General features: G+C 44.1%; 1 protein-coding gene across 4 annotated transcripts in view; it reads left to right on the plus strand.

Annotated features, from left to right (window-relative positions):
- Positions 1 to 12889, plus strand: part of LOC106565419 (innate immunity activator protein) — a 42349-nt gene extending 29460 nt beyond the window's left edge. For 2 of the 4 annotated variants that reach the window (XM_014132529.2, XM_014132530.2), the window contains exons 2-10: positions 1577 to 1692; positions 2876 to 3009; positions 6453 to 6575; positions 6859 to 7090; positions 7219 to 7272; positions 7392 to 7674; positions 8264 to 8422; positions 8674 to 9394; positions 12350 to 12889. In XM_014132529.2, coding sequence (XP_013988004.1) covers positions 1638 to 1692; positions 2876 to 3009; positions 6453 to 6575; positions 6859 to 7090; positions 7219 to 7272; positions 7392 to 7674; positions 8264 to 8422; positions 8674 to 9394; positions 12350 to 12442 — 1854 coding nt within the window. In that variant the 5' untranslated portion in view covers positions 1577 to 1637 and the 3' untranslated portion in view covers positions 12443 to 12889. The remainder of the gene's footprint in view (positions 1 to 1576; positions 1693 to 2875; positions 3010 to 6452; positions 6576 to 6858; positions 7091 to 7218; positions 7273 to 7391; positions 7675 to 8263; positions 8423 to 8673; positions 9395 to 12349) is intronic. The other 2 variants (XM_014132531.2, XM_014132532.2) reach the window with 2 other exon arrangements.
- The last annotated feature ends 1700 nt before the right edge of the window (positions 12890 to 14589 follow it).

A 14589-nucleotide genomic window follows, 5' to 3' on the forward strand; every position in this document is an offset into this window, starting at 1 on the left:
GCTGGCAAGTATCGTCACTGACATTTTCAACCTCTCCCTACCCAGTCTGTAATACCTACATTTTTCAAGCAGACCACCATAGTTCCCTGTTCCCATGAACACCAAGGTAACCTGTCTAAATGGCTATTGCCCCGTAGCACTCACATCTCTAGCCATAAAATGCTTTGCTCACATCAACACCATTATCCCAGACACCCTGGACCCACTCCATTTTGCATACCGCCACAACAGATCCACAGATGACGCAATCTCTATTGCACTCCACACTGCCTCCCCACCTGGACTAAAGGAACACTTAAGTGAGGATACTGTTCATTGACTACAGCTTAGTGTTCCACACCATAGTGCCCTCCAAGCTCATCACTAAGCTAAGGACCTTGGTACTGAACACCGCCCTCTGCAACTGGATCCTGGATTTCCTGACGGGCCGCCATGCTGACCCTCAGGAGTGCATGCTTAGTCCCTTCCTGTACTCCCTGTTCACCCAAAACTGCATGGCCGTGCACGACTCCCAACACCATCATTAAGTTAGCCGACGACAAGATGGTGGTAAGCCTGATCACGGACGACGATGAGACAGCCTATAGGGATGAAGTCAGAGACCTGGCAGTGTGGTGCCAGGACAACAACCTCTCCCTCAATGTCAGTAAGACAAAGGAGCTGATTGTGGACTACAGGAAACGGAGGGCTAAACGCACCATCATTCACATCGACAGGGCTGTAGTGGAGCGGGTTGAGCGCTTCAAGTTCCTCGGTGTCCACATCACTAAGGATCTATCATGGTCCAAACACACCAACACAATCGTGAAGAGGGCACAACCAATGCCTCTTTCCCTTCCAGGAAGCTGAAAAGATTTGTCATGGGTCCTCAGATCCTCAAAAGGTTCTACAGCTGCACTATATAGAGCATCGTGACTGGCTGCATCACCGCTTGGTATGGCATCTGCTTGGCTTCCAACCGCAAGGCGCTACAGAGGCTAGTGCTCATGGCCCAGTACATCACTGGGGCAGAGCTCCCTGCCATCCAGGACCTCTAAACCAGGTGGTGTCAGAGGAAGGCCCTCAAAATTAACACTATAGTCAATAGGGTGCCTTTTAGGACACAACCTGTTAGTTAGATAGTCAGTCTGAATCCACTCTGGTTTGAAACCCTGGTGAGGCTGTGCTGACAGGGAGTAACTGGAGGGAATGGCTCATAGTAATAGGAAAGAGTGGTCCACTCCATTGTTTACCGTGCAAAGTCACAGGGAATTTGGTTTGACCCCCTTGATTTTGTGTCACATGGACTTTTTCATGGTTTAAGGGTCAAGTGGGGTGTTGAAAGTGTAAACGTCTCTTAGTGGTGGATGGATCCATTCATTTTGTCTAAAATGTAGATATTCTGATTTAGCTAAAAAGCAACAATTTACTACTATTAAACAGGATTATTCTCTGTGGTATAGTGAGACCATATATAAGTTTGTTAAAAAAAAATTAAAAAAAAAAGAGCATTTTTGTGCCGAATTTAAAATGAATTTCCATGTAAATGAACAATAAAATGTATCGTTGAAGAAAATGAACATGTGTATTTTTGCAGGGCATCGTGAAACTAGACATTTCCTGTTCCCCCACCCCTGTAAACCACCAGACTCACAGACATGGAGGGTAAAGAAGAGATCAGTGACACAGACAGTGGTATCATTCTCCACTCTGGTAAGCACCAAATACATTTATCAACTTCCATGACACTAACATTTATTCACAATAATGGGACACCTGTAGTGAGAGATTAGTCCCCAAAAAATTCTAACTTGATATGTCATGGGTTTTGTCTTAAAAACCTATTTGTGTTCCAGTTATAATGAAGTAGTAAGCAAGCCACACTACTCAAAAGTGGTTTATAATCCTTTTATTTATTCTTTGGCGCTCCATTTCTAAGAAGATGCAGTGGCCACTACCAATGGTTTCTATAAACCAGTAGCTGAGCTATTGCTGGTCACATTCTTCACTGCAAATGTTATTTAGTCACGCACTGTCTTTTACCCACAATGGAGATTATCAAACCAGACAGAATCAGGGGGTTTTGTCATTCAGTCATTGCCATGTTTTCTAATGTTTATATTCTCCTGCATGGTTGCCATTCCGGTGGCAGTTTCTGTGTGACGTCTTTATTTCCCCGTCACACCCCTGGTGGCTTTCACCTCTGTCTGTCAGTACCTGCAGGGATTGAGTTGATAATCTCTGAAAGCATGTGACATACAATGCAGCTGGCCTGGAGACATTAGTAGCCTGGTGAATGAACTCAGGGTTTTCGTCCCAAATGGCATCCTACTCCCTATATTGTGCACTACTTTTGGGCTACCCACAGGGCTCTCGTCAAAAGTAGTGCACTATGTAGGGAGTAGGGTGCCATTTGGGATGTAACCCAGTCGTCATTAGTCTCCGGCGGTTCTGTAGGACAACCACATTGTTTATCACCTTGGTTTCACTCCCAGGTTGATCCTATCACACTTTCATGACAGTTTCAGTATCGGTCAATAAAACAGTTAATAGTATGAATACAGACACTCGTTGTGTCTTAAGAGAACCATGTCTTGTCCAGGTGTCATCTTGGCTCACCATCTTCAACGTTGCTGCTCGTGAATGGGCAGAACCTCAGGATTGGAGCAACATTTTTGGTTGCATTTGGATTGCAACCTTTTTTTGTTTTTTGGTCATAGTTTATTCTTTCCAACCAGTTGGGTTATCTGTGTGATACAGCTGCAACCATATCAAATTGACAAGCAAGCATTACCAATTGAAAACTTGGGCCCAAAAATTGTGTCCATCTATCTATAACCTCGCTGTTTTCAATCCTTAGATTTCACAGTAGTCTCTTTGTCATTGTGTGTCCCAGGCCCTGATAGTCCTGCCACCATTATGAAGGACGTGACCACTCACACCCGGGCCGTCAAGCTCAAGCACCAGTCACTGGAAGACCGGCTAAAGCTCTGCCTACTGGAGCTGAAGAAGCTTTGCATCCGAGAGGCTGTGAGTACCCCTGGATATAGGACACACACGTTAGGTACAGACACATGTTACACACAGACTCACTCCGCTATTAGGGTTCAGGCCATTTTCACCATGACTTTAGTGGGAATTTCCCCATCAGTGAAACCATGACCGGGGGGGCGCGTCTTTCATAGAGAGATGTTAATCAAGCTCTAACAGAGGCCAATACGAAACTTAATATACTAAACTGATACTGTCAAGACTAGTGAGTTTTTATTTTGAGATGTTAATGAAATAATTGCCTGGCATTCTGAAACTACTGAGGCAATAAGTACTGCCCACAGCCTAAAATGAAAGGCTTTGGTTTGTTTTGTTGGGCTTTAAGACAAGTTGGGGCAATTAGGAGGCAGCCAATGGACCTTAAGTTTCCCTATTATACAACACTAAATTATCTCTCCCATATCTGGCTCTCAGCAACTAGTTCAACCCTGACAATGTCCCTGTCTCATCTGTCATTGTTATGAGGGGCTGCTTCCCAAATGGCACACTGTTCCCATAGGGCGCTGGTCCAAAGTAGTGCACTATGTAGGTAATAGGGTGCCATTGGGATGTAGACCAGTTCTGATCATTCTTTTCTGTTGAAAATTGGGCTTGGCTCTCCTGTCAGGACTTGTCCTGTCAAGGTGTGCTGCCCGGTAGGAGGCTCTGATATCTCTTCCTGCTCTCAGGAACACGACAGTGACTCAGAACATGACCAACCGTTCTGACACTATTGTCTGTGTCTGGGAGAAGAAAATAGACCTTTTTATTTAGACTGACACAAAACAAACACAGTGTTATGTCTGTTCCCAAATGAAATCAATAATGCACTTTCTCACACTCAGGTTGAGTTTGTGTTGGTAGAAGGTAGACCAGTGAGATGAATACACTGGGCCGGTGAGGCTTTAAGAATGTGTTGTGAAAGAGTAGGAACTATAGAAAAGCAGCATTGCGTAACAAACACTTGAGAACAATTTCCATGTCCCAGCATGTAAGGCAGGATAGTTTTTTTATTTTTTTATTTTTTACAATATTTCAAAATAAAGGGAAAATAAAAATGAACTCAATGAGGGTTCATGAAACTTGGTAGATTTGGAGGGAATGGGGACCGATTTGACTCTGAAGTACTAACTAATATAATATGTATACTGAACGCAACATTTAACCTTTTATTTAACTAGGCAAGTCAATTAACAACAAATTCTTATTTACAATGACTGCCTAGGAACAGTGGGTTAACTGCCTTGTTTAGGGGCAGAACGGCTGATTTTTACCTTGTCAGCTCTGGGATTCGATCTTGCAACCTTTTCAGTTACTGGCCCAACGCTCTAACCACTAGGCAACCTGCCGCCCCAGGCATGCAACAATTTCAAAGATTTTACTGAGTTATAGTTCATATAAGGAAATCAGTCAATTGAAATAAATTTGTTCGGCCTTAATCTATGGATTTCACATGACTAGGCAGGGGTGCAGCCATGGATGGGCCTTGGAGGGCACAGGCCCACCCAGGCCCACACACTGGGGATGAGTTTTAGCAGCTTTTTGTGCATTTGGAAAACTTTTGTTTCAGCTCATGAAACATGGGAACAACACTTTATATGTTGCGTTTTATATTTTTGTTCAGTGTATATGAACTCATGTATACAATTTGTATGTCTCTGTGTCCAGTATGAAGGAAGTTAGAGGTAGTTTCGCAAGCCAATGCTAACTAGTGTTAATGCAATGACTGGAAGTCTACGATAACAGACTAACAGTCATTGCGATAACGCTAGTTAGCAATTATCTTCAAAATGCACGCAGACATAGAAATGGTATCCATGAGTTCATATGACTTTGGGGAAATAGAGAAAGGGATTAATTGCCAAAATCTCGAAGTATTCCTTTAACATACAGTGCATTTTGTTACGTTTCATCCTTTTTCTAAAATTGATTCAATTAAAAATGTTCCTCATAAATCCACACACAATACCCCATAATGACAAAGCAAAAACAGGTTTTTAGACATTTTTGAAAATGTATTAAAAATAAATGTTCTGAGACTCGAAATTGAGCTCAGGTGCATCCTGTTTCCATTGATCACCCTTGATGTTTCTACAACTTGATTGGAGTCCACCTGTGGTAAATTCAATTGATTGGACATGATTTGGAAAGGCACAAGTCCTGGCTATATAAGGTCCCACAGTTGACAGTGCATGTCAGAGCTAAAAGTCGAAGGAATTTTCCGTATAGCTCCGAGACAGGATTGTGTCGAGACACCCATCTGGGGAAGGGTACCAAAACATTTCTGCAGCATTGAAGGTCTTCAAGAACACAGTGGCCTCCATCATTCTTAAACTGATTAAGTTTAGAACCACCATGACTCTTCCTAGAGCAGGCCGCCTGGCCAAACTGAGCAATTGGGGAGAAGGGCCTTTGGTCAGGGAGGTGACCAAGAACCTGATGACCACTCTGACAGAGCTCCAGAGTTCTTCTGTGGAGACGGGAGAACCTTCCAGAAGGACAACAATCTCTGCAGCACTCCACCAATCAGGCCTTTATGGTAGTGGCCAGACAGAAGCCACTCCTCAGTAAAAAAGGCACATGACAGCCCGCTTGGAGTTTGCCAAAAGACACCTAAAGGACTCTCAGACCATGAGAAACAAGATTATCTGGTCTGATGAAACCAAGATTGAACTATTTGGCCTCAATGCCAAGTATGACGTCTGGAGGAAACCTGGCACCATCCCTACGGTGAAGCATGGTGGTGGCAGCATCATGCTGTGGGGATGTTTTTCAGCTGCAGGGAATGGGTGACTTGTCAGGATTGAAGGAAAGATGAACGGAGCAAAGTACAGAGAGATCCTTGATGAAAACCTGCTCCAGAGCGTTCAGGACCTCAGACTGGCGCGAAGGTTCACCTCCCAACAGGACAAAGACCCAATGCACACAACCAAGACAACGCAGGAGTGGCTTCGGGACAAGTCTCTGAATGTCCTTGAGCAGCCCGGACTTGAACCTGAACATCTCTGGAGAGACCTGAAAATAGCTGTGCAGCTACACTCCCCATCCAACCTGACAGAACTTGAGAGGATCTTCAGAAAAGAATGGGAGAAACTCCAAATACAGGTGTGCCAAGCTCGTAGCGTCATACCCAAGAAGAATCAAAAGTACTGAGTTAAGTCTGAGTACTTAGGTAAATGTGATATTTCAGGTTTATTTTTTTTAATTGCAAAAAATCTAAAATCTTTTTTGCTTTGATTTATGGGGTATTGTGTGTTGATTGAGGGGAAATTTTAGTTTAATAATTTCAGAATAAGGCTGTAACGTAACAAAATTAGAAAGTCAAGGTGTCTGAATGCTTTCTGAATGAACTGTACATTATTTTTGCTGCGTTGCATTAACAGAATATGATTCCTCACATTTGAACCAGCTTACATCTGGTGTCTTTTTTCCATGTCATATAGGAGCTGACTGGTCGGCTGTCTGCAGACTACCCTTTGCTGCCTGGGGAGAAGCCGCCTCAAATCCGTCAACGAATCGGAGCTGCCTTTAAACTAGACGAGCAGAGCATCCCACAGGGAGCAGTGGTAAAGAGCCTGACAGGGTTTGGGCATGGACAATATTGTAATTTACACTGACTATCCCTTTAACAGTAGTTGTAAAAGCCACACACACAGGTGTACTTAGTACTGAAGGCCACTCCCGTGGTTCCTCTTGGAGAAATATTATGTTTCTCAATTCAAGCCATCGCCCTACCTTCCTTGCCACCGCCCATCAATAATCAGGCTTCTTTCATCGTAAGAGCCAGGAAGAGATCTTTGATGTTCAGCCACTCATGTTTGCCCAACCTCCTTTTGTCACATCTTGTAGAACTCTGAGCTGAACTCTGTGGAAGCTGAGCTATCCCTGCAGCTGCAGATATACAAAGCGGTCCGAAGACTGTGCTGTGAGGAACACCAGAGCAAGGCGGTGAAGAGAAGCCGGTTACAGCAGTGCAAGCGTGAGGACATGAAAGTCAAACAACTGCAGGAAACAGCGTTTCAGCTGCGCCTACAGCACGGGCGGTCTTCACCACGGCCAGACTGCACCAGCACACAGAGAGGTGAGCTCCGCCCTGCTGGCCAACTGATAAAATAACATTGAGATCTTTCCCCTCTGACCTGAGAGGAATGGAATTCCAGTGCCCTTCTCATGGATTAATACGGTTGTTTGCTATGCTTTTGTTTTCAGATCAGGGTACTTCTGATGATAGCTCTCTGTCGGATTCGGCACTGCTCGACGAAGGTTAGAGTCACATTGCAAAAAATTCTCTTGTAAAAGTTATATGAATAAGCATGCTATGACAATACCACCAAAGTACCTAATAACACTCTGAATTCAGTTGTATCGTTACTTTTCTCCAGTAGAGGTGATTAGTCAGTCATCTCAACCATCCGTGGAGCTCCCTCACCTAGGAGGACCAGTAGATCCTCCCCAGCCTCCCCCAGACCCCTCACACCCCCCTGGGCCTAGCCCCCACCAGCCTCCCACTACTACCCCAACCCTGGAGGAGCTACACTCCCGTTTCAACACCAGCCTGGAATTGGAGCCCCCTCCCATCGAGCACTCGCCCTGGACAGAGTCCAGTCTGGACCAGCCTTACCAGAAGACCAAGAAGAAGTCACGCTCTGGTAGCAGCAAGTCAAGGTAAAGGCCAAGGGAGAACCCACTGTGCCTCCTGTAATTTTATATGAACACTACCCTTGAATTTATTGTACAGGAAAGCCCAAGAATGGCTATAATTAAAGCTTCACGGGTTGAAAGCTCTCTTAAACACAAGTCATTATGGCTTGGTAATTGTTTCCATGTAGCCTAATATAAGAATAACTTGAATTTTTGAATTCATGCAGCTCCATAGTTGAACCCAAATAGATCTACCTTTAGGAGAAACCACAAGATCAGGAATCTGCTTTGGCAGCACTTATATGAAACTTAAACTCCATTTGATATTTGAAAAATGAGAGTTCCTTTTCAAGTGGTTTCGCTCAAGTTGGCATTAATACGTACCTTGTTATTTTGGGGAGGATATTACTTGGGAACATTCTGATTCAAGTCGCGACTCGTCTTTGAGTGAAAGCTCAAATAGACTGATACAAGGGCACATGGAACAGGTTCAAGCGTGCAAAGTACACGCACTCATTTGGCCAACTCATGGCTCTCCTCTGAATAAAAACATCTTCAGGGTTTATTAACCCAGTTCTCTCTCCTTCCTGTCCATGTTGTTACCTTTCTGCAGTAGTCCAGCCACGACCCCTGTATTGCCTCCTGTGGAAGCCTGTTGTAGAGACACGGCCCTGACACTGCAGTTCTCCTCCCATCTCAAACTGAGCTACACCCAGTCCAACAGCGCCCCATCCACCCCGGAGATGCACCTTCGCCGCCAGCTCTCTCTCAGGTAAGCACATTAAAACGTTTTACATTTACATTTTGGTAGTGGTTCTTTGAGCGACTTAGTCAGTGCATTCAACTAAGGTAGGTAAGACATCCACATCTCAGTCACACAACACCACTGTCCAACATTTGTATATCTCATTCACACTGTCCCCACACCGCTTGAATGTTGAGACTATCTCACTGTATCTTACAAATGAGTGTTGAGTTTTGTACTGTTATCCTTGTTTGTAATGCTTCTATGTAATATTTTAGACTTCCCAACAGTGAGCCTCCGTTGAACCTAGATAAGGATCGAGGACGTTCCCGTGTTCCCAGGAGGCTACTAACGGATTACGTGGTAACGTCTCCAGGCGAGTCCCCCGTCCAGAGGGGAGGCTACGGAAATCCCATATACCACTCCAGCTCTGAGACTGAGGACAGTAACTCTGAACACTCTGCCCCATCCTACACCAGTTCACCATGTCGTGAGATGCCTTGTGACCTGCCCAGGCAGTCTCAGCTCACCTATAAGTACCAACACTCCAGCCCCAATGACAATCATCGACCAATGGCGTACCCCCCAGGCCCCGGCTTCTACCAGAACCCCCAGCACCAGTCCAGCCCCAGCTTCCACAGGGGTTACTATGACGACAGGATGGTCTACCCTACAGAGATGGACATGACCAGGCTGTATCATGGCAACCCGCTCCCCTGTCACCCCAGCCAGTATGAGCACTGGTACGAGGAGGCCCCTTTGCACCCCCAGCGGGCTCTCAGGTCCCTGCCCCCTCACATCAGACTGTCCCGCGCCCCTTCGCTCCGGGAGTACCCCCACCACCCCTCCAGAGGCCTCCCCCAGCAGGTGGTAAACGAAGAGCTCAAGTCTTGGCACCAGCGCAAACAGTTCAGACCTCGCTCCCTGGACAGACAGGGCGCGGCCAGGGTGAGGAGTGTACAGTCACCTCTCACCCAGCACAACAAGTACCATGAACAGGTAAACTGCCACAATGGCACTTCACTCTCTAAATAACTGTAGTTGCTCAATTTGATTTTATTGTCTTTGCAGAATTACTGTTAGCACCAGGCAGGTTCCCTGTAACTGAATATCACTGGATTATATTACTGTCAGGTCGGTGTCAGTCTGTGCACCGCAGGCTTTAGAGAAGGGGATTTCTAATCAGTTAAGATGGATGATACGGAGGTGCTGTGTCCAGGCCCGTCTGCAAGTTCCATGGAATCAACAGAACTCTTTTTAAAATGTTTGTGTCGTATATTAATGCGGTCTTTACAAGTTAACTTACTTTGCCAAACTCGCACAGTTTAGTAGAACACAATCACACCTGACACACAAACAAGTATTACCTCCATGAACTAGTCAGCAAACTATGTGAGGACAGGACAACACGCAACTCTTCAATGATACTCGTCTCAGCACGTTTTATGATGGGGAAGGCAACCCTGTTCCTGGAGTGTCGCAGGTACTGCAGGATTTTGTCCCAACTAGACACCACACGGACCTACTAAATTAATTGATCGGTTCAGTGATTGCCTAAATTCAGCACTCCTGGTGTTCCAGGTTGGTTAAATCAAAAGCATGAAGTACCTGCAGCACTCCAGGACCAGGGATGCCTACCTGTTTTATGACTTTCAATCTGGACACGGTACCCCAAAATGACAAAGCGGAAACATGTTTTTTGAATTTTTTGCAAATGTATTAAAAATACTAAACCATATTCAGACCCTTTGCTATGAGACTCAATTGATCATCCTTGAGATGTTTTATAACTTGATTGTCTACCTGTGGTAAATTCAATTGATTTGGAAAGGCGCACACACCTGTCTATATAAGGTCCCACAGTTGACAGTGCATGTCAGAGCAAAAACCAAGCCATGAGGTCGAAGGAATTGTCCGTAGAGCTCTGAGACAGGATTGTCGAGGCACAGATCTGGGAAAGGGTTTCCAAAAAATGTCTGCAGCATTGAAGGTCCCCAAGAACACAGGTCCCCAAGAACACAGTGGCCTCCATCATTCTTAAATGGAAGCAGTTTTGAACCACCAAGACTCTTCCTAGAGCTGGCCGCCCGGCCAAACTGCGCAATCAGGGGAGAAGGACCTTGGTCAGGGGGGTGACCAAAAACCTGATGCTCACACTGACAGAGCTCCAGACTTCCTCTGTGGAGATGGGAGAACCTTCCAGAAGGACAACCATCTCTGTAGCACTCTGTCAATCAGGCCTTTATGGTAGAGTGGCCAGAAGGAAGACACTCTATAGTAAAAGTCACATGACAGCCTGCTTAGAGTTTTCCAACAGACACCTAAACTCTCAGACCTTAATCTTGTTTCTCATGGTCTGAGAGTTGTTTATCTGGTCTGATGAAACCAATATTGAACTCTTTGGCCTGAATGCCAAGTGTCCGTCTGGAGGGAACTTGGCACCATCCCTACGGTGAAGCGTGGTGGTGGCAGCATCATGCTGTGGGGATGTTTGTTAGCGGCAGGGACTGGGAGACTAGTCAGGATCGAGGGAAAGATGAACGGAGCAAAGTACAGAGAGATCCTTGATGAAAACCTGCTCCAGAGCGTTCAGGACCTCGGACTGGGGTGAAGGTTCACCTTCCAACAGGTCAACGACCATAAGCACACAGCCAACAAGTCTCTGAATGTCCATGAGTGGCACAGCCAGAGCCCGGACTTTAACACGATCAATAATTTCTGGAGAGACCTGAAAATAGCTGTGCAACAACGCTCCCCATCCAACCTGACAGGAGCTTGAAAGGATCTGCAAAGAAGAATTGGAGAAACTCCCCAAATACAGGTGTGCAAAGCATACACAAGGAGACTCAAGGCTGTAATCGCTACCAAAGGTGCTTCAACAAAATACTGAGAAAAGGGTCTGAATCCTTATGTTAATGTGATATTTCAGTTTATTTTTTTATACATTTGCAAAAGAAATGTGTCTAAAAACCTGTTTGGGATGTGTGTGATTATGGGGTATTGTGTGTAGATAGATTGATTGATTGATTGATTGAGGGGGGGGGATGTTTTTTTTTTTTTTAAAGACCTTGAAATTATTATAATATGAGAGGCAGTGGGTATCCTGAGTTTTTATTTTTTATTTTATAAAAAAAAAAATTCTCCAGAGGGCAAGGTGTGGGAATGTTCATGCATGAGAGGAAGACCCAGGTGCCACATTCCTGTATCGATTTACTGTCTACCCTTCAGCGAAAGATTTATATTGCCAGCTGTTGAAAAAGCATGGGCAGCTGTAGTACAGTACTGGATCTAATATTTCGCAGCAGTAGTAGTAGTAGCAGCAATTCTTCATTTTCAGGGGATGGTCTGATCACAGCAAGTAAAGGAGGTTTGAGAGACGTTCAGACAGCTGCAGTGTGGGAGTGAACATACTGTACGTGTGGCCCTCCCATCGTCGACCTCACCCCTGAATCATACAGTGTCACGCTGAGTCACATTGTGGCTCACTGTAGAGAAAAATGACACACCCTTGTTGTGGATCAGCTGCTAAAACCTAAATGCCAAGCATTTTCAGACACTGGCTGAAGTCAAATAAAGTTTGGATTTGTTTTGAACTCTTATGACCTCGTTATGGAGCTCTCAATGGTGAAGTTATACCACAGTGCTATGTACTGCACATCCTTTAACATCATATTTGTATATCCAACTTCCTGGTGTTGTGAGAACTGAGTAATACAGCAGCTGAGCCCTTGGTGTCTGCTGTAGGGCAGTATACTCACTCCTGGCCCTGAAGGGTTGCAGGGAACCGCCAGTAGAAACATTATTACAATGATCTACTTTGTTGCCTTCTCTCCATACTATGAACTTCCAATAATGTTATTGCTTGTGATATTTAAAAGCCTAACTCTGTTAGTACTGACTTGAAAAAACAGACATTGAAATAAATGTTCCCTGTTTTTGTCGTCCCATCTGCAGGCTCCCCAGAGACGTGTCATCCAGGGGGCAGCGGACGGGCCCCCAGTGCAGTGGTTTGTGGATGACGACTCTGAGATCATCAGTCAGGTGTAGGACTAGAGAGGGCCCCCAGTGCCACCCTCTCTCTGGAAAGCTCTGACCTTCCCTGGCCCACAGAGCCCTATTTATTCATTAATTTATTACATCACTGGACTTGGTGCTGATATGAGATGAGGGAGAGACTGGGCATAGTATCAAAGAGGATCTGAGGCTTTATATTATTGACTTCAACATGTTACCCGGGCAACAAGAAAGTCAACTAAAGGCACAAAGCAACAGACCACAACGTTCCCCTGGTGCCTCCCTTTTTACTGTGAAAGAGACGCTGTGTTGAACATTCTTTCATGGTTAGTTTGTTAGCTGTTTTTTGTACGGATCTATTGATGTGTTACGTACTATCGAAAATGTTTCTAAAATATGTATTTAGATATTGTGGTTCTAAAAGGAAAAAGTTTCTCTTTAGAAATGAATAAATAATGAAATAAAGATTTATACTGTTAATCCTATCAGTGTCATTCTGTTAACTTCACTTTCTTCAGAGTTGGGAATTCAGTTCCAACAGGAAGTTTCTGAGTAGTGGTATCCATAGAATCAGAATAAGTACCAATATTATTATCATTGGCTACACATTATTTTGTCATCATTCGACCATTCAACATTGACGGTGCACTATCTTTTATCAATTTACTAGTCTCTCCCTGACTGACATTTGTAGCAAAAAGCTCTTTGACTGGCAACCAAGTTCAAGTTACTGCCGGTTGCCTTTATGGCCCATGATTGCCCCTGCTTTTGGACATTAATTATGCCCATGATAAACCATTATTTTATAATGCATTATAATAAAACACTTTTTGTATATAGATAATTGGTACTTCAAAGTTGGACTTTATTTAACCATGGATGTCACATTGAACAATACATACTACAAAACAACTTAAATCCAATATTTCTTTTGGGAGGGGGGGGGGGATTTTAAGAATCCCCCCCCCAATAAGTTGTTTTTAGGATTAACATGCTATTTCAATGTCAATACATTCCGTTATGCAGCATAATTAAAGATTTGATTTCCAATTTTGGGATGAATTTGGCAAAACATTGCAATGGCCAATTGGAAAACCAATTGTCATTAAACGTAGTGTCAAAAATCTTAGGAATATGTGGGACAAGAATATAAATAACACATTCTGTTGCTAGTGACAAGGTGAAATTAAACAAAATGGTACAAACAGAGAATGTAAGTGAGGCTCGGGTACAAAACCTGTGGAGAATTTCAATAAGGGAATGTCAACTGCTCAGAGGAGCCACAGACTGCCAACTTAATATGCAAAATGTACACACTTGATGACAAAGAACCTGTTTCTGATCTTCATCCTGATATAGCCATGAGTTCATATGATGGAGTGTCAGTGGTGCAGCTCAATCAAATCTCAGACACCCAAGATATTGGGAATGAATACTACCACTTAGAGACAGTCTTAGTAGAGGTTTATCAGATGAGGAAATTGTAAGCTCTATGAAACCTGAATCAAATGAGCAGCATGTAATTGGAGAGGTTGACATCAAAATAAGCAAGGATACACTGAAGGATCTACAGACCCTACTGAGTATTCCGTACAACATTTTTACTGTGGCACCCAGAATAGTTTTTGCCAGAACAGGGCAGAATGCTTCAGGAAACAGTGCTTAGACAGTGGGAAAGTAAGTCAGCTAGCAAGGCATTGTTTTCATTTTATAACAAGTGATGACAAGCATAAATAAGGGAGTAGTCTCTCTCAGTAGTAGATGTGTTTCCCTTTAAAACAATCCCATTGAACACAGCTAATAGCTAGCTAACGGTAGCCAAACAAAGCTAGCTAGCTAATGTTAGTGCAACCCTAAGTAACGGTACATATGAAGACAAAAAATTATCAGGTCTACTGTACATCTTACTGTAGAAATTATTGTTGAAAACAAGTCTAGGTTGGAGCTGTTGCTGTTAAACTGATTGAAGCAAGATGCTTTTTGAGGCAAACACATACACAGTTCTGGGTTGCTTATCTACAGCAGGAAGCGGTCTCCTGCCTGACTAAGAAAGCAGTAAATGTTCTGATCCAGTTTGGTACCACATACCTATGCGAGTCAGGGTTCTCAACTCTGGCATACATTTTTTTTAAAGTACAGAAACAGACTCAAAGCTGAGCATGACCTCAGGGTTGCACTGT

This window comes from Salmo salar, chromosome ssa12 (genome assembly GCF_905237065.1).
Source record: "Salmo salar chromosome ssa12, Ssal_v3.1, whole genome shotgun sequence".
NCBI classification, from domain to species: domain Eukaryota; kingdom Metazoa; phylum Chordata; class Actinopteri; order Salmoniformes; family Salmonidae; genus Salmo; species Salmo salar.